At 38.4% G+C, this 18,462-nt stretch overlaps 1 protein-coding gene across 7 annotated transcripts in view; it reads right to left on the bottom strand.

Moving 5' to 3' along the window:
• Positions 1 to 1,423: 1,423 nt before the first annotated feature.
• opa1 (OPA1 mitochondrial dynamin like GTPase) overlaps positions 1,424 to 18,462 on the bottom strand; it is a 160,610-nt gene continuing 143,571 nt past the window's right edge. For 5 of the 7 annotated variants that reach the window (XM_043702260.2, XM_043702257.2, XM_087993562.1 and 2 more), the window contains one exon: positions 1,424 to 4,238. In XM_043702260.2, coding sequence (XP_043558195.2) covers positions 4,174 to 4,238 — 65 coding nt within the window. In that variant the 3' untranslated portion in view covers positions 1,424 to 4,173. The remainder of the gene's footprint in view (positions 4,239 to 18,462) is intronic. The other 2 variants (XM_043702259.2, XM_043702258.2) reach the window with 2 other exon arrangements.

An 18,462-nucleotide genomic window follows, 5' to 3' on the forward strand; every position in this document is an offset into this window, starting at 1 on the left:
GTGCTTCTAAGCCACTTTTGGTGATGGATACTGAACTCCCTCACTGAATGTAAGCTATGCAAACTAGCTTCCCTTGGTGTGTTGTTCAAATGCTGTTCAATATGGAAACAACCCTAGTTCAAAATGAGTGGTAAAGCACATAGTAATCAGCATATTGTTTTGTTGCGCATATATCACTGATATTGTAGATTTCTTTAGACTGAGATCAAGGGTGAGAAATCCCAAAGTTACTCCCTCCTGAATGTATAGCCTCTCGATCTATCTTCCTGGAGGACAGGATGATATCCAAGCATGGTGATGTCTGTTTGGAATACCTGTTGTTGTAACCACCAGTCCAAAACTGGACATTCTAAGTTGACCCACAGCTGAAGAATTCAGCCTGCCAGAAAATTGGCCAAACTAAACAGCAGCCAGCAGCTATTGGCTACAGAGAACAGTAAAAGTCAAGGTCAAAGCGGTCACAAAAATTCAAAGGGAACACGTTACAACCAACCCAAGGGTTGTATATTGGAGAAGTATCAATTAGACTTTCTGCATCTTGACTGACTGTGTATGTTGCTATACTGGGAGGTATAAAGTGTACAATGAAGGATGTTGGCACAGCCCCATTGGATGACTTGAACCCAATGACTCTATTGGCCAAAGACCACTGAACATTCTGGAAAGTCAGGGCTGTAGTGGGGCGGGGGGAGAATAATACTTGGACACACCTGGCAAGACCCATGACAGAAGACCGTGCGCCAATGCAGGAGGAGGTCTACCCTGTGAAGCCCACTTTTATGGAAGCGAGCCAGCCCTACATCAGAAAGGAAGGAAATTCCAATCTCCCAGGTCAAATATGTGGATCACCGTGGATAATATTCTTTCTGGGACAAACAGAACTAGATAGAGTGTAAATTTATAAGAATTTGGAAAATGCTCACATGGTGTTTTATCAAGGAAAATCTCGTTAACAGAATACAGTTGAACCGCAAACCACATTCTGCATCGCGTTGCCTGCTTTACTGAAAAGAGCACTTGGATAAAGTGTTTTTAATATATAAACAAGTTGAGTGTGCAAAGCATGGAAAACATTGCATCATTTGAAAAGGTAACATTATGAGAGAATGACTGTGTCAGGCTATTTGACTAGCCTATCTGACAGCACGCCCAATTTTGGTGCAAGTCCTCAGATGTTCATGAAGACGACTTTACGGGGTTGACTGGGATGCTTGAGCCTTTGTTATGTCCAGTGTCTATGTCAACGCTACTGGTCATCCATTTTAATTCCCAGTATAGATTTTTGCAATAGTTTGATCCCATTTGCTCAGTTATTTCAGAGTAGTTAAGAACCAACAACATTCATCAGAATTTGCAAAAGCCCAGAACTGTAAAAATAACATTTTGGAGCCAGGTTCAGTTGCATGATACACCAAATATTTCAGAAGTAACCACTCTCTTGTTTCCAAAATTGTACTCCGTTTTATTTAAATATAACGGCATTCAATAAATACATGACTCCTCACTAATTACATTAAGCATGACCTGGACACTTGCAAAGAAAATTCACAAACTATGATAATCTTTTTTCATTTATATAAGCATTTGCATAAATTCTGAGGATTCTACTGCACAACTACAGAACCAATATCGAAGGATCCAAATGGAAACCACACTGGATATGACTTTCATTTTACTCCAGACAAAATTTTTCTGACACGAACTTTAATTTTGCATTTTATTTCTCTCCTGAGGATTACAGAGATGCAGTTTTTTTCTTCTGAATGAATAAATGCAAGCCAGTGCACCTTTGAAGTGGATGACAGAAGTAGACTATATAATTCCCAATGAATGCAATTTTAGACAGCTATTCGTTATTTCTTATTGAGCTGGATATGAGAGAAACAATTAAAATATTTGCACAAAAAATGTTACATTTGACAAAAACAGTTCATCAGCTCTCACTTACACAGCAGTGCTTAATCTTCTTTTGGGCACTTAAACAATCAACATTTTAATGTGTTTCAGGAGACTGCATGTTACAATAGAAAACGTGATAAGCTGAAGCTTTTGTAATCAGAGTTGTTATAAAAATGCAAGTAAAACATTGCTCATGAATTCTTCACTCAGAGTAGAATATATGGAGAACCTAAATGCGCTTCCAGTTTTAATATACACAATTTGTGAAGTGATGTCTTCAGAGGTGTGTTTAACCGTACTTTTGAGTCTCTCTGTAGCCCTTCAGATAGTGGTTCCTGATTCAAGCAACATCTCATGACACAAAGCTCCATGTCAGGGGCTGAACTAATTCATATGAAGGAAAAAAATTAAATTACATCAATTCAAGTTTTAATTGAGAAAACAAATTCCTTAAAATGGTTCCATAAGTGCAGAAAAAGTTCAAGATTTTGAAACTAATAACAGAACATTTATTCGTAAATAGAGACTGGCTTTAAAACAAACTTTTTCTGAAATAATTTTACATTTATTCTTTATGAAAAAGCAATAGGAAATTAATAATCATATTATTCACAAACAGATATAACAGAATATTTAACTGCAAGGCAACAAAAGATATATTTTCCAGATCAAAGTAGTCAAAAACATGGTCAATAAAAACAACTAATCTGATGATAATATTCAATGTGAGCTTCTATTTTGAAATTACAACACTGTGGAAGATTTCTTTTACCATATCATATTCTTAACTTCCAATTTACAAATCATAACTCCTTTACAATGTACACCTGTACTCTGGAATACTATGCATTTATGGTTATGCTAACAAGCTGTATCTGTGATATGAATATAGATGAAGTGTGCTGACAATAATCAGAGTCTTTTCAGGAATACAGTTTATTATGAGGAAATAACAGTTAGTTGCATTTTCACGAACACATTTAAAAACAGATTTAGTTTCCTCAGTGGCTCTGCTGTTTAAGGCTGTGGGCAAGATCCATTTTGGAGCCCAGTCCATTCTAAATTACCTCATCTAAACCTTATCACCACTGTTGGTTATCATAACTGCGTTCAGAAATTTGGTTCATGGGAGGGAAAAAATTAGCTAGGTTTATACTTTTGATCACTACTGAAAGTGTAGACACCAAGGAAGTATAAATCCAACTCCATTGTTCCCCTGCAATTAAAGCCTGCCAGTTTAGGTTCACACAAGAAGAATGATCAAAGCGCTAAAAGGTGTATGGCATCCATGCAACAACAAAAAGTCAATACAACATTTCATGAAAGGAGAAGAGACAGCTGATCGAAACAACAAGGGGAGATAGGAGGAAGGAGAAATGTGTTTACCTTAATCATAGCTGTAATTAAAATTGTATCAAACCCTTAGCTCACTGATGCTAACATTAAACATTGTGTTCCCTATACAGGAGATAAGGTGCTGCCATTAAAGATAGTTGCCATGATTCATCTGTGCATGTACAATTGGTACAGTTGGAGTCATGTTGTCATGGCATTCGTGTAAAAGCTCTTGACACAATTCCAAAATGTTACAAATCACAACACGTCTTGGCTGCATTTTAAAGCTATCATGTCTCGTAACAGGCGAGACTTATGTACCATTACTAATCATTCTTAAAGGAAAACCGAAAGTGACCATCAGAAGCAGCTGCTCCGGGATTCTCAACTTAGCCACAAATGCAGCTGAAGCTAGAATTCTGTGTTGATTTGGAGCATGCATTATACAAGATGGTATTTAGAAAATATTTGCATTACAGAATTCTTACCCAAATCACAAAGAAATTAATACATTTGTGAATCATTTAAATCAAAGTTTCCTCAACCATTTTTCTTCTAAGTATGCCTGCCCTTTCCCGAGAGTGTTGGATGGAATTATGCAGTAGAGTCATGCACGAAGAATTCTGGGGAGGTGGAAGGGTCAGGCCAACAAGCTGATGCTCATCCAGTGAACACACCTGTGCACTTCTAAAAATGATCAGCAGGTAGTGCTTTGGAGAAAAAAGTATGGTTAATAATTTGCCATGACAGAAGCCTCATTGTGGTGCTCATTCCTCCTGTAGGGATCCAGGTAGGGCCTTCTTTTGACAGTATGGTTTAGCCACTGGGGTATTTCTTTAGATATCAGGGGTGCTCTTAAAATGTTTCTGTAAATAACATTTGATAAATTTAAGCTAAATCCATGTTTAGTTGATGAGACACATACATACAAAGACATTGTTATTTTTCTTGATGTAGAGCTTCAATGAATGCTTCTAACTTTTCTTGAATCTCACGAACTCTTTCTGAAATATAAAAAAGTTTGACAATTACTTCACTCTATTCAAACGTTAATGATAAATAATAATAATAATATTAAAATCAATAGAGGAAATGATGGAAAAAAGTAATGAAGGGTTTTGCTACTCACAGACTTACAGCTAAGTTTTGAGACATAATATGCTTACTTTAATTACATTAAATATGCTGTAAAGTTTATTCTGAATTTAATATTTGCCACAGTGGTCAGCAGGTCAAAGCTTGGTTGATTTAACTAAAACTTGAATGAATGTACAAATTAGGAACATGAATATCCCTCCTCCACCCTGCTCTGTCTTTCAATAGATCAAGACTGATCTGATTATTGCACATTCCCAACTACCCCAATAACCTTTCACCCTCTTGTTAATCAAGGATCTATCTACCTCTGCCTTAAAAACGATGCTTTCCATCACAATTTGAGGAAGACTGTTCAAAGATTCTTGATCCTGTGGGAAACAATTCTCTTCCTCTGTCTTTAATGTATCACCCTTTATTTCGCTACTATAACACCTAGTTCTAGATTCTCCCACAAGAGGAAACAACCTTTCCACATCCATATATCCAGACCTCTCAGAGACTCATGTTTCAAACAAGTTGCCACTTATTCATCTAATTTAGCCTATCTAACCTTCCACATAAGACAACCTATCCAGTTTGGGCATTAGTCTAGTAAAGGTGCCACAGTGCTATCGGACCATAGGGCTGTTTTCTCATTAGCAAGGCATGACTGTTTAGCCTGAGGGTAATCATGCCTCATGTGAAGGGAGAGGTTAAAATGGAGAGTCCTTAATGGTAACCTCAACTAGTGCAGGGATTGAACCTATGCTATTGGCATTACTGTGCATCACACCGCAATCCAAACCAGCCATAAATTTGTTCTGAGTTACTTCCAATACATTTACATCATTCTTTACAGAAGGAGACCAACACTGTACACATTACTTCAGATATGGTCTCTCACATGCATTGTATGATTGAAACATTGCGTTCCTACTTTTGTATTAAATTCCCTTTGCAATAAGTAGTAACATTGAATTAACCCTTCTAATTACTGGCTGTACCTACATCCTAGCTTTTTATGATTCATGCACAAAGGCACCTAAATCTCTCTGCATCTCAATATCTATTTAGGTAATGCACTTTTTAAAAAATCTATATACCAAAATAAACAATTTCACATTACCCCACATTATACTCCAGATCTTTGTCCATTCACCTCACCCTACTATCTCTTTGTAGCCTCATGTCTCCATTCAACTTATTTTTCTATTTGTCTTAGTTTCAGCAAATTTGACAACCATACCATTGATCAACTCATCCAAGTTGAAAAGTGTGGGGCTGGAAAAGCACAGCAGGTCAAGCAGCATCCGAGGAGCACGAGAGTCGACGTTTTGGAACTGTAAAAAGTGATCTCTGTGGCACCCCACTCGTTACAGCTTGCCAAACAGAAAAAGACCCAATTTATGCTCATTCAGTTTTCCGTTAGTTAGCTGGTCTTCAATCCATGTCAATATGTTACCCTCTACAACATGAGCTTTTAATTTCAGCAAGAACCTTAGATGCAGGTAGCACCTTATCAAGTGCCTAATGGAAATCTAAAGACATCAGTTCTCCTTTATCATGATCTTCCTTTCACAATACTATGTTGTGATTAGTTTGCTGGATTACTTCGAAGTTATCGAAGAGCCCAGTTTATAAAGTCTGTAATAGTAGCTTTAAACATTTTCCATACGACAGATTTTAAGCTGACTAGCCTGTGGTTTCCTGTTTTCTGTGCCCATTCCTTTTGAAAAGGAGTTACACTCACTGTTTCTAATCTCAGAGAACTTTCCCTAAATCTAAGGAATTTTGGAAAATTAGAACCAATGCATTAACTATTTGAATTGCCACTTCTCCCAAGAGCTTAGGATGAAGCAAACTGGGACAAAGTTTTAGATTATCCAAGGTTGATTCCAATACAGAAGGAGGCCATTCGGCCCATTGTAAATTCACCGGCTCTATTATCTTTCCTGATGAAGGGCTCTTGTCTGAAATGTCGATTCTCCTGCTCCTTGGATGCAGCCTGACCTGCTGTGCTTTTCCAGCACCACACTCTCGACTATTATCTAGTCCAGTTCTATTATCTGATGCCAACCTCCCATCTTTTCCCCATATCCCTTTCATGCCGTTACTATCCAAAAAAAAATCTAGTGCCCTTTTGAATCCCTGGATTGAACTCCCTCCACCACATTTCCAGGCAATGCATTTTATACCTTAAAAGCCCGCCGTGAGAATTCTTATATCACCTCTGCTTTGTTTGCACATCGCTTTACATCTATGTTCTCTTGTTCTCTTTTCTTTAGCAAGCTGAATTGCCCTATTGCCCGAGCAACTCTGTTCAGCCTGCTCATGATTTTGACTACTTCTGTCAGATTGCCCTTCAACCTTTTTCTCTCTTGAACAAATTTCTCATTCCTGGAACCATTCTAGTAAATCACCTCTTCAGACTTTCCAATGCATTCACACCTTTCCTATAATATGATCCTCACAACTATACACAATGCTTCAGCTGATGTCTAACAAGTATCTTGCACACATTCAACAACATCTTCTTGCACTTGTACTCTATACACCCACTAATAAAACCAAGATCACTGAATGCTTTATTTACTGTGCTCTCCACCTGTCCTGCCACCTTCAATGATCTGTGCACATATACACCCAGACCCTTCCTCCTGCATTCCCTTAAAAATTGTATGCCCTATTTTTTTGATGGCCATATGTCTGTGAAATTTGGATCAACAATCTAACCTTCTATCATTTCTCAAGACACAAAGCCAAATTAAATGACATCGACGCTTCTTAGTATCTGAAAGGAAATTTAGCGACAGCAGAATCTTTTATCCATTATGTAACATTTGATTATATTTTATTGAGAACTGTATTCCAGCTGTACCAAATTAATAAGTCCCCGAAATTGAGAGAATCCTATTGCAAACTGTGGAGACTCTGAATTGTGAGATCCCTGCCGAACTGAACAAACTGGTGTATTAGTTGGGTCTAATCCTTGAAGAAGGGCTTATGCCCGAAACGTCCATTGTCCTGTTCCTTTGGTGCTGCCTGACCTGCTGCGCTTTTCCAGCAACACATTTTTAAGCTCTGATCTCCAGCATCTGCAGTCCTCACTTTCTCCTATTAGTTGGGTCTACCTTCTTTCGGTTGTCTCGTTGCTATTTGCTTGGATGGCAAAATATGGTTAAGCACTTAAGTATGCACAGATCCATAATTTAATGAAATTCAACAGGATGCAAACATTGCAGATTAACTTTGAGAGACATAAATTCCTACTTTCCTTAAATAAATTATAATTTCTCATTCATTTTTAAAATTAACCATCCAATAGGACCTATGAAGATTTGGTAACCGATAATGCTGTAACCAAAATTTATTTCACAAGTATTTTAGCACTACCATCTTGTAATTAAAACCAAACGCACTTAAATTTCTTATAAACAATTCTACAAACAGGTCATTTAAACACTGCTTTTCTTAAATTTGGAATCAGACGTTTATCAAAACAAATTGCTTGATAGTGTCATTAAATAATAATTCTTTGAGCCAGGTTATCAAGCACGTGTCAAGTAGAAAGTCGGTTTCTTTTTTTGTTGTTTTATTTAAAATGCATGAAGTGAAAAAGTTGTGTCACGATTAAGTTCAATTGATTACAGATATTTCTGCAGTTTAAGCTAATAGGAATGCTTTGTGTAAGATTTTAGATTCTGCGGGCTGGAAAGGTTATTTACATTCCACTTGAAGGTCTTTGACAAGCTGCATGGTTCTTTGGTCAGATCCTGAAATGTATCTTGTACACTCCAAGCATTAACTCATTCACTGCACATGCCATTGTTGCCACTTGCTACAGCCCACATCCATTTTACACAGCTGAAATAACAATGCCATCTGGCATTTTCACAGAATCACAAATTAAACTAGAGATTATGTCCATTGCTGCCTCGAGTAGAACACAAAATAAAGTTTGAACAGACTGATCAACTTGTTCCTAACTAGTTTAAAATTAAAACAATTCTAACCAATGATGGCTTAATTCTAATCATTTTCTCATCAATTAAATTTCAAAATTTAAACTGTTCATACAATGGTTTAAATTTTCCAATGAATTAATTTAGCTTATTGCCATTTAGAATTCAATTTTTACTTATATGGGTTACAAATTTTGCAGCATGGACAATTTTAAAATACTTTTCTGAATATCACACTCTATGCTTTAATCATATATATTTTGTTCCCAAATCTGATGTCAAGCTGAATTGTGACCTGCATGTGGAACCAAGATTATCAGCTTAAAATGAGAGCTTCTGAAAAAATACTGATTTATTATTATATCATCTTTGCAAATGAAGCAAACCAAACTGCTATAAATTTACAAAGAAGTGTTTGAGAAAACTTGAAGGCACTTTGTATCAAGGCAACAAATGAAGGTTCATAACAACCTTCACATGTCCAAACATTAAACTATGATCCATACAAACCCCTAACTAACCCTTGACCCTACTTTCCTTAATACTATTCTGGCAGTCTTTTGAAGTGTGTTTGCTTAAGAGATGAGCTATTCCACGCCTTAATTCATTATTTTTCTGATCTTGCCATGAATATTCTCATAATCCTCTCACCCATATAACAGAATCCCCTTCATGCATATTGTGTACATGACTGCTTTCATATATTGAGAGAATCTGATTCAGTGGTATTCTCATCTCCATATGCAACTAACTTGTATTTCATCTCTGATCTTCTGATGCATGACTCAAGGTGATTGGAAAGTATCTATGTTGTCTGTAATTAGAGTTGGGAAATACCTTTGGCAGCATTAAACTATAATACATTGAACAGGTTGATGACTACTCTCAAAAGGAACAGAGTGATAAAAGCTAAAATGTACTTTCATACATTGGCATAAATATATAAAAATTAACATATACTTTAAAAAATACAAGTCTAGTTTACAGCTATACAAATACAAGATGAGCTAGTGATGAAATTTATGAAAAAAAATTATTGCCATACTAGCTCCCTTCACTATTTCATTGTTTACCAGACTGATGATAACCCCTCTACAATTATCTACTTCAACTTTCTCTTCCACTGTCTTGTTGACATTTTTATTGTCTGGCCTTGTACATTGTTCTAAAATTATTCACACACATTTCAAGAACTGTAGGAGCAACTTTCCAATGTTACGTTTCTACTGGAAACCAGGGTGGTGAATTAGAAATTTGGGAACACAAAATTGTCAAGATCATGATCAGAAAGTTACTCCTGAAATACCAGCTCACCTTCTTCCGGCTTAGAATCTCAACATTCATTTTAGTTGTCTCTCCATCTTTCTTCAAGTTTCTCATTCTGCTATTCTCTTCCAGTTTGCTGTGATTGTATTAATCTTTACTTTGTCTGAAAACCTTTGAATTTTGATCTCTTTCCAGCTTTCATTTAAAGAGTAATGGCTATTAAAGTTGAATCTACTTGTTCTCACCCTTGTATTTCATTTACTCTATAATTATTAAAATCTGAATTTATCTGATACCAAGTTAAGGTATGTAAATACTTATGAGAATTTGTTTGCTGAGTATATACTTGTTGTTAGAATTTACTTTTTCACAACAACTTTGTATATCAATATGTCCCAAATATTATTCAAGTTGAAGAATTAAAAAAAAACTATTAACATATTCAGTTAATTTGCAAGAATTAATATGTTCTTGTTTAATAGAGATAGGAAACATTAGGGAATTGTAATGGACACAATTTTGCGCACTTAAAGAGTTAGATTTTCTTCTGAACATAGATTTGGCTCAAATAAAAAAAAACTATGAGCTGCCTTTAAATTGCTTGATGCAGTGTTCAATTATCTAATCTGGTCTCTATTCTAGTATGGTTTGTGCAGAAAGAGGGTTCCAGGTTAGAAAACCTATTTTAAGTCTTCATTTTAACATTCTCAGCTTCTTCTACAAAATAGCATTATGCCATTTTGTTCCTCAAGCCTGCTCCATTATTCAATAAGACAACTTGCTTGTGTCTTGAATTCAACACTCCTGACGAATTTCAATAACATTTGATTCTCTTGCCATCAAAAATATATCTTTCCCTTAAAAATATTTAATAATCCTGCCTAAATAGCCAGAGAGTTCCAAATAAACAGGACCTTCTCAGGGAAAAAAATAGTTATCATCACTGTCCCAAAGGATGACCCCTAATTTTAATACTGTTAGTTCGGAACTGATCTGCAACAGGAAGCATCCTTCCCACATCTGTTTCTAAACTCCAGTGGATACAAGCCCTGACTGTCCAACCTTTCCTCAAAAGGCAAACCATTCATTCCAGGTATCAATCTAATTAACTATCTCTAATAATCTACCTCCAATGAATTTATGTCTTTCCTTAAATAAAAGATCAAAACTGCAACAGTATTCAAGATGTGGTCTAACCAATGGCTTGTATAGTTGCAACATAACATCCTTACTTTTATGTTTAATTCCTCTCATAATAAAGGATAGCTTTCCATTTTCAGTATTTTTAAAAAACGACCACAAGAAATCACAATAGTTTCTAAATTAGAGGACAAGATGGTGGCTCACTCAGTTAGCTAGATATCTGGCATGTGGATCTGATAAATACTAACAGCATCAGGTTTAAATCTTGGCTAGTTGAGGTCAACTCAGTGTCTGCCTGATCCTCCTCTCAGAAAAATAATCATAGTATTTAGGTGTGGTTACACAAATTATTGATGAGGACCAACCTTCAGTCACAGAATTAAAAAAGACTGGTTAGCAAGGTTAAATCTCACTGAATACAGGGAAAACTAGCCATTTGGATACAGAACTGGCTCAAAAGTGGAAGACAGAGGGTGGTGGTGGAGGGTTGTTTTTCAGACTGGAGGACTGTGACCAGTGGAGTGCCACAAGGATCGGTGCTGGGCCCTCTACTTTTTGTCATTTACATAAATGATTTGGATGCGAGCATAAGAGGTACAGTTAGTATGTTTGCAGATGACACCAAAATTGGAGGTGTAGTGGACAGCGAAGAAGGTTACCTCAGATTACAACAGGATCTTGATCAGATGGGCCAGTGGGCTGAGAAGTGGCAGATGGAGTTTAATTCAGATAAATGCGAGGCGCTGCATTTTGGGAAAGCAAATCTTAGCAGGACTTATACACTTAATGGTAAGGTCATAGGGAGTGCTGCTGAACAGAGACCTTGGAGCGCAGGTTCATAGGTCCTTGAAAGTGGAGTCGCAGGTAGATAGGATAGTGTAGGCGGCATTTGGTATGCTTTGCTGTGTTGATTACAGGAATTGGGAGATCATGTTGCGGCTGTACAGGACATTGGTTAGGCCACTGTTGGAATACTGCGTGCAATTCTGGCCTTCTTCCTATTGGAAGGATGTTGTGAAACTTGAAAGGGTTCAGAAAAGATTTACAAGAATGTTGCCAGGATTGGAGGATTTGAGCTATAGGGAGAGGCTGAACCGGCTGGGGCTGTTTTCCCTGGAGTGTCGGAGGCTGCGGGGTGAGCTTGTAGAGGCTTATAAAATCATGAGGGGCATGGATAGGATAAATAGACAAAGACTTCTTTCTGGGGTGGGGGAGTCCAGAACTAGAGGGCATAGATTTAGAGTGAGAGGGGAAAGATATAAAAGAGACCTAAGGGGCAACTTTTTACGCAGAGGGTGGTACAGGTATGAAATAAGCTGCCAGAGGAATTGGTGAAGGCTGGTACAATTGCAACATTTAAAAGGCATTTGGATGGGTATATGAATAGGAAGCGTTTGGCGGGTGCTGGCAGGTGGGACTAGATTGGGTTGGGATATCTGGTCGGCATGGACAGGTTGGACCAAAGGGTCTGTTTCTGCGCTGTACATCTCTATGACTAAGAAAAAGGTCAAAATATTGAGCAGCCTTGAAACTTAGCATTAAAGGCAAGTAACCTTTTACTGTTACAAACTACTGACAGGTTCTTAAACTTTCTCTGGAACAGTGTAATTTTGATAAAAGCTTGTCAGGAAATTTAGTCAATATTCAATTAAGGTTCTTTTGCATAGGTTGTGGAGTGTCAAATAATTTTAAATGGCCTCAAAACTTTCACTAGTTTCACAACTGGTATGTTAGTCCAAATGGTAAACGCCAATCTTTGTTAGCCCACATTTGCTTGTAGAGACTACTATTACTCAACGTAATTGAAAGAAATTGCAATGTTAGAGCAGGTACTAAAAATATTTCAGCATTTGCAAATGCAGTTGAGCGCACACTGTCTCAATTTGAAAGACAGCTATGGTCACATAGTCATAGAGATATACAGCACAGAAACAGTCCCTTTGGTCCAACTCATCCATGCTGACCAGATTATCCTATAAATTTAGATTACTTAGTGTGGAAACAGGCCCTTCGGCCCAACAAGTCCATACCGACCCGCTGAAGCGCAACTCACCTATATCCCTACATTTACCCCTTCACCTAACACTATGGGCAATTTAGCATGGCCAATTCACCTGACCTGCACATCTTTGGACTGTGGGAGGAAACCCGGAGCACCCGGAGGAAACCCACGCAGACACAGGGAGAATGTCCAAACTCCACACAGTCAGTCGCCTGAGGTGGGAATTGAACCTGGGTCTCTGGCACTATGAGGCAGCAGTGCTAACCACTGTGCCACCCACTATTAATCCCATGCGTTAGCATTTAGCCCATATCCCTCTAAACCCTTATTATTCGAATATCCATCCAGATGCCTTTTAGATGTTGTAATTGTACCAGCCTCCACCACTTCCTGGGGCAGCTCATTTCATGATAATAGGGCCCCTTAAGTCCCGTTTATATCTTTCCCTTATCACCCTAAACTGTTGCCCTCTCGCTTTGGATTTCCCCACCCCAGGGGAAAGACTTCATCTATTTATCCTATCCATGCCCCTCACGATTCTATAAACCTCTATAAGGTCACCCTCAGCCTCTGACACTCCAGTGAAAATTGCCCCAGCCTATTCAGTCTCTGCCAATAGTTGAAACCCTCCAACCCTGGCAACATCCTTGTAAATCTTTTTTGAACCTTTTCAAGCTTCACAACATCCTTCCAATAGTATTCCAACACTAGCTTAGCTAATGTCCTGTACAGCTGTATCATGACTGCTCAACTCCTGTACTCAATGCACTGACCAATAAAGGCAAGCATACCTTCTTCACTATCCTACCTACCTGTGACTCAACTTTCAAGGAACTATGAACCTGCATTCCAAGGTCTTTGTTCAGCAACACTTCCCAGGACATTAAGTGTACAAGTTCTGCACTAATCTGTCCATCCAAAATGCAGCACCTCACATTTAACTGAACTTAACTCCATCTGCCACTCCTCGGCCCACTTGCCCATCTGATCAAGATCGCATTGTACTCTGAGGCAATCCTCTTTGCTGTCCATTATACCCCTAATGTTGGCATCATCTGCAAACTTACTAACCATACATCCTATATTTACAACCGACATTTACATACAGATCATTTGTATAAATGAAGAAAAGCAATGGACCCAGCACCAATCCTTGTGGCACACCACAGGTCACAGACCTCCAGTCTGAAAAGCAACTGTTCACCACCACCCTTGGTCTTCAACCTTTGAGCTAGTTTTGTATCCAAATGGCTAGTACTCCCAGTATGGCATTCACATTACAGGATTAGGCTGCAAGTCAGGCACCGATTAGTGCACTAACTTTACCTGTAACTGTGCCATCCTTTCCAGAAACAAACCTGTGATAATCTTTGTTCATATAGAGTCATAGAGATGTACAACATGGAAACAGACCCTCCGGTCCAACCAGTCTGTGCCGACAAGGTATCCCAACCCAATCTAGTCCCACCCCTGCCAGCACCCGGCCCATATCCCTCCAAACCCTTCCTATTCATTTACCCATCCAAATGCCTCTGATATGTTGCAATTGTACCAGCCTCTACTACTTCCTCTGGCAGCTCATTCCATACATATACCACCCTCTGTGCAAAAATGTTGCTCCTTAGGTCTCTTTTATATCTATCCCCTCTCACCCTAAACCTATACCCTCTAGTTCTGGACTCCCCCACCCCAGAATGAAGTCTTTGTCTATTTATTCTATCCATGCCCCTCATGATTTTATAAGCCTCTACAAGCTCACCCCGCAGCCTCCGACACTCTAGGGAAAACAGCCCCTGTCTGTTCAGCCTCTCCCTATAGCTCAAATCCTCCAACCCTGGCAACATCCTTGTAAATCTTTTCTGAACCCTTTCAAGTTTCACAACATCCTTCCGATAGGAAGGCGGCCAGAATTGCACGCAGTATTCCAACAGTGGCCTAACCAACGTCCTGTACAGCCCCAACATGACCTCCCAACTCCTGTACTCATTACTCTGACCAATAAAGGAAAGCATACCAAACACCTTCTTCACTATTGTATCTACCTGCGACTCCGCTTTCAAGGAGCTATGAACCTGCACTCCAAGGTCTCTTTGTTCAGCAACACTCCTCAGGACCTTACCATTAAGTGTACAATTCCTGCTAAGATTTGCTTTCCCAAAATGCAGCACCTTGCATTTATCTGAATTAAACCCCATCTGCCACTTCTCAGCCCACTGGCCCATCTGATCAAAATCCTGTTGTGTAATGAGGTAACCTTCTTTGTTGTTCACTACACCTCCAATTTTGGTGTCATCTGCAAACTTACTAACTGTACCTCTTATGGTCACATCCAAATCATTTATGTAAATGACAAAAAGTAGTGGACCCAGCACTGATCCTTGTGGCACTCCACTGGTCACAGGCCTCCAGTCTGAAAAACAACCCTCCACTACCAACCACTGTCGTCCACCCTTGAGCCAGTTCTGTATCCAAATGGCTAGTTCTCCCTGTATTCCGTGAGATCTAACCTTGCTAATCAGTCTCCCATGGGGAACCTTGTCGAATGCCTTACTGAAGTCCATATAGATCGCATCTACCACTCTGCCCTCATCAATCCTCTTGTTACATCTTCAAAAAACTCAATCAAGTTTGAGAGACATGATTTCCACACACAAAGCTATGTTGACTATCCCTAATCAGTCCTTGCCTTTCCAAATACATGTACATCCTGTCCCTCAGGATTCCCTCCAACAACCAGCCCACCACCGACGTCAGGCTCACTCATCTAAAGTTCCCTGGCTTGTTTTTACCACCCTTCTTAAACGGTTATCTTAAATAGTTATCTCTAACTATACTTAAAACAGTCCTGACAAACTTGACTGCTATTCAAAATGCAGGACATGTTGGAAGATTTGGCAGACAGACATCATGTGCATAATAAAACTGTTGTAATTGGTTGAAGGTTCAAGATTCAGTAGACAGATTTCAGGAATTGGCAAAAAAAAGCCATACTGACATGAGGAAATACTCTTTCACACAGTGCGATTTAGGATCTGGAACACATTGTTCAAGAGCGTGATGGAGACAGGAAGCAACTGAGATATGCAAGGGAAATGATTATTTGAAAAGGAAAGGGTGCAGGGTCCCAGGCACGGGAGTCATACGAGCTGAATCACTTGTAGGCCTGCATGGACATGAGATGAGTGGCCTCATTCTCTACTGGAACCATTCTATGATCCTGAAAACAGATCCGATTGTTCCTTCTGAAACATTTTAGAAATTAACTTTTAACTGAGATGACCTGAGCATCTATTACAAGGGAGATTTCCTAACACCTGCAAGTTTATTTTGTTCCAAATGAGAAAGGCTCATGTGGCAACTTGTAAATTATCAGGATTGATCAGAGATTGCTCTTCAAGGCTAAAATTTCATTTGAATGCATCCAATCAGCTGAAACATGCTTAATATGGAAGTTAAATAATATGACTTTATTTGTCAGAATATATTTGTCAGAATAGCCAGGTCTTATAGTGAACAGTCCAGTTTCTCACCAGCTGCATGTGTATTTGCCATATAAAGTCTACACAATGTCAAAAACACCCAATTACAGATTTTATATTCCACTCTGTTTGGAGAAAACACTATCGTAAAAGCAGTAAAGATAAACTAAATCAATGAAATAGGAGTGGCACACAACATTAGAGGTGAAGTGCATTAGTTCCAACTGTGGGTTTATGGCAATACACTAAATACATTTGAAACAAAAAGAGAAATTGCTGGAGGAATTCAGCAGGTCTGGCAGTATCTTTGGAAGGAAAACAGAATTAAATGCAGTTAGAGACAAAAAAAAATCTGCAGATGCTGGAATCCAAAGTAGACAAGCAGGAGGCTAGAACGTTGGACTTATCCACCTTCTAGAATTAAATGCAGGGCACCGAAGAAGGGTCACTGGACCTGAAATGTTAATTCTGCTTTCTTTCCAATAGATGCTACCAGACATGTTGAGTTTCTCCAGGAATTTTGCTTTTTGTTTCAGATCTTCAGCATCTGCAGTTCTTTGTTTTATGGTATTAAATAATTTTTGTGACAACACTGAGGTTTTAACTGAACTTTGAGCCAAATATTTCAGATTCACTGCAGAATAGGACATAAGATATAAGCATAATAACTGCAAGGCAGTTATCTTTTTCCGTTTCTTTACCACCTTCTATAATCCTCAGCTTTCAAAATCCAAGTTTGATGTCACCCATCATTACTTGCTGATTCATCATAGTTTCTTTATCACTTTCTTCAACCTCGGTACCCCCCAAACAATGTTCCTGATTCTTTAGCTCGATTCTCATAAATCAATTAAGTTGGGTACCATGACTTAGTCGAAATAGCTCAACAGCAGATCATGCAATTCATCTATTACCCTCTAATTGCAACTTCTTACAAAGTTAAAAATCACACAACACCAGGTTATAGTCCAACAGGTGTATTTGGAAGCACTAGCTTTTGGAGCGTTGCTCTGTTATCAGATGGTTGTGGAGAATAAGATTGTAAGACACAGAATTTATAGCAAAAGTTTACAGAATGATGTAACTGAAATTATATATTGAAAAAGACCTGGATTGTATATTAAGTCTCTCATCTTTTAGAATGGGTATGTTGGTTTCAGTTTTTCCGATGTAAATCGCAAAACGTTTTTTTAAAAAAGTTACAATGAATGAAAGAACTGAAACCAACATGCCCATTCTAAAAGATGTGAAACTCAACAAACAATCTAGGTCTTTTTCAACATATAATTTCAGTTACATTACACTATAAACTTTTGCTATAAATTCTGTGTCTTTACAAACTTATTCTCCACAACCACCTGATGAAGGAGCAGCGCTCCTAAAGCTAGTGTTTCCAAATAAACCTGCTGGACTATAACCTGGTGTTGTGTGACTTTTAACTTTGTACACCTCAGTCCAACACCAGCATCTCCAAATCACAACTTCTTACAGGTATTCATTAATAACAGCAGTGCCACAAAAAGTTTTACCACAGAGAAAAATATCAGCTGGCCTTATAAAAAGAGACTAAGAACGTCTTTTTAATTTCTCCAATATCGCCAATACTCAAGATATATATACTCAAGTCAGTAGGTTTGTGAACGACACCAAGACTGGTGGTATAGTCGACAGTGAAAGTGGTTATCTAAGATTACAAAGAGATCTTGATCCATTGGGTCAACAGGCTGAAGAGAAGCAGATGGAGTTTAATTTGGATAAATGTGACATATTGCAGTTTGGTAAAAAACAAACAAGGGCAATTCTTAGACAATTAGAAATAGGGCCTTTGGTAGTGTTGTAGAACAGGGAGACTTAGGGATTCAGGTACATAATTCTTTGAAGTTTGCATCACATATAGATAGGTTGGTGAAGAAAGCATTTAGCATGCTTGCCTTCATTGCTCAAAACTTTGAGTCGCGGAATTGGGATTTTATGTTGAGGTTATACACGATGCTGGTGAGGCTTCTTCCGGAGTACTTTGGAACCCCACTGTCACATATCACCAATCTGAAAAGAATCCTTAACCCCATTTACTGTATCTTGCCCATGTGCCAATTCCCTATCGATGCCAATATAAAACTCCAATACTGTGGGCTCTTATGGTTTAGCCTTCTATGAGATACCTTATAAATGCCTTCTCCAAGTCCAAATACAACATATCTACTGCTCTCCTTTATCCACTCAGTGATGGAACAATATTATAAAAGTGCACACAGAATACAACTTCTCTTTTGGTCAAGTGACATAAAGGCCTCTAATT

The sequence above is a fragment of the Chiloscyllium plagiosum genome, unplaced genomic scaffold (assembly GCF_037043375.1).
Source record: "Chiloscyllium plagiosum isolate Xiang-an unplaced genomic scaffold, Cpla_swu_hap1 HiC_scaffold_13, whole genome shotgun sequence".
In the NCBI taxonomy this organism is placed as follows: domain Eukaryota; kingdom Metazoa; phylum Chordata; class Chondrichthyes; order Orectolobiformes; family Hemiscylliidae; genus Chiloscyllium; species Chiloscyllium plagiosum.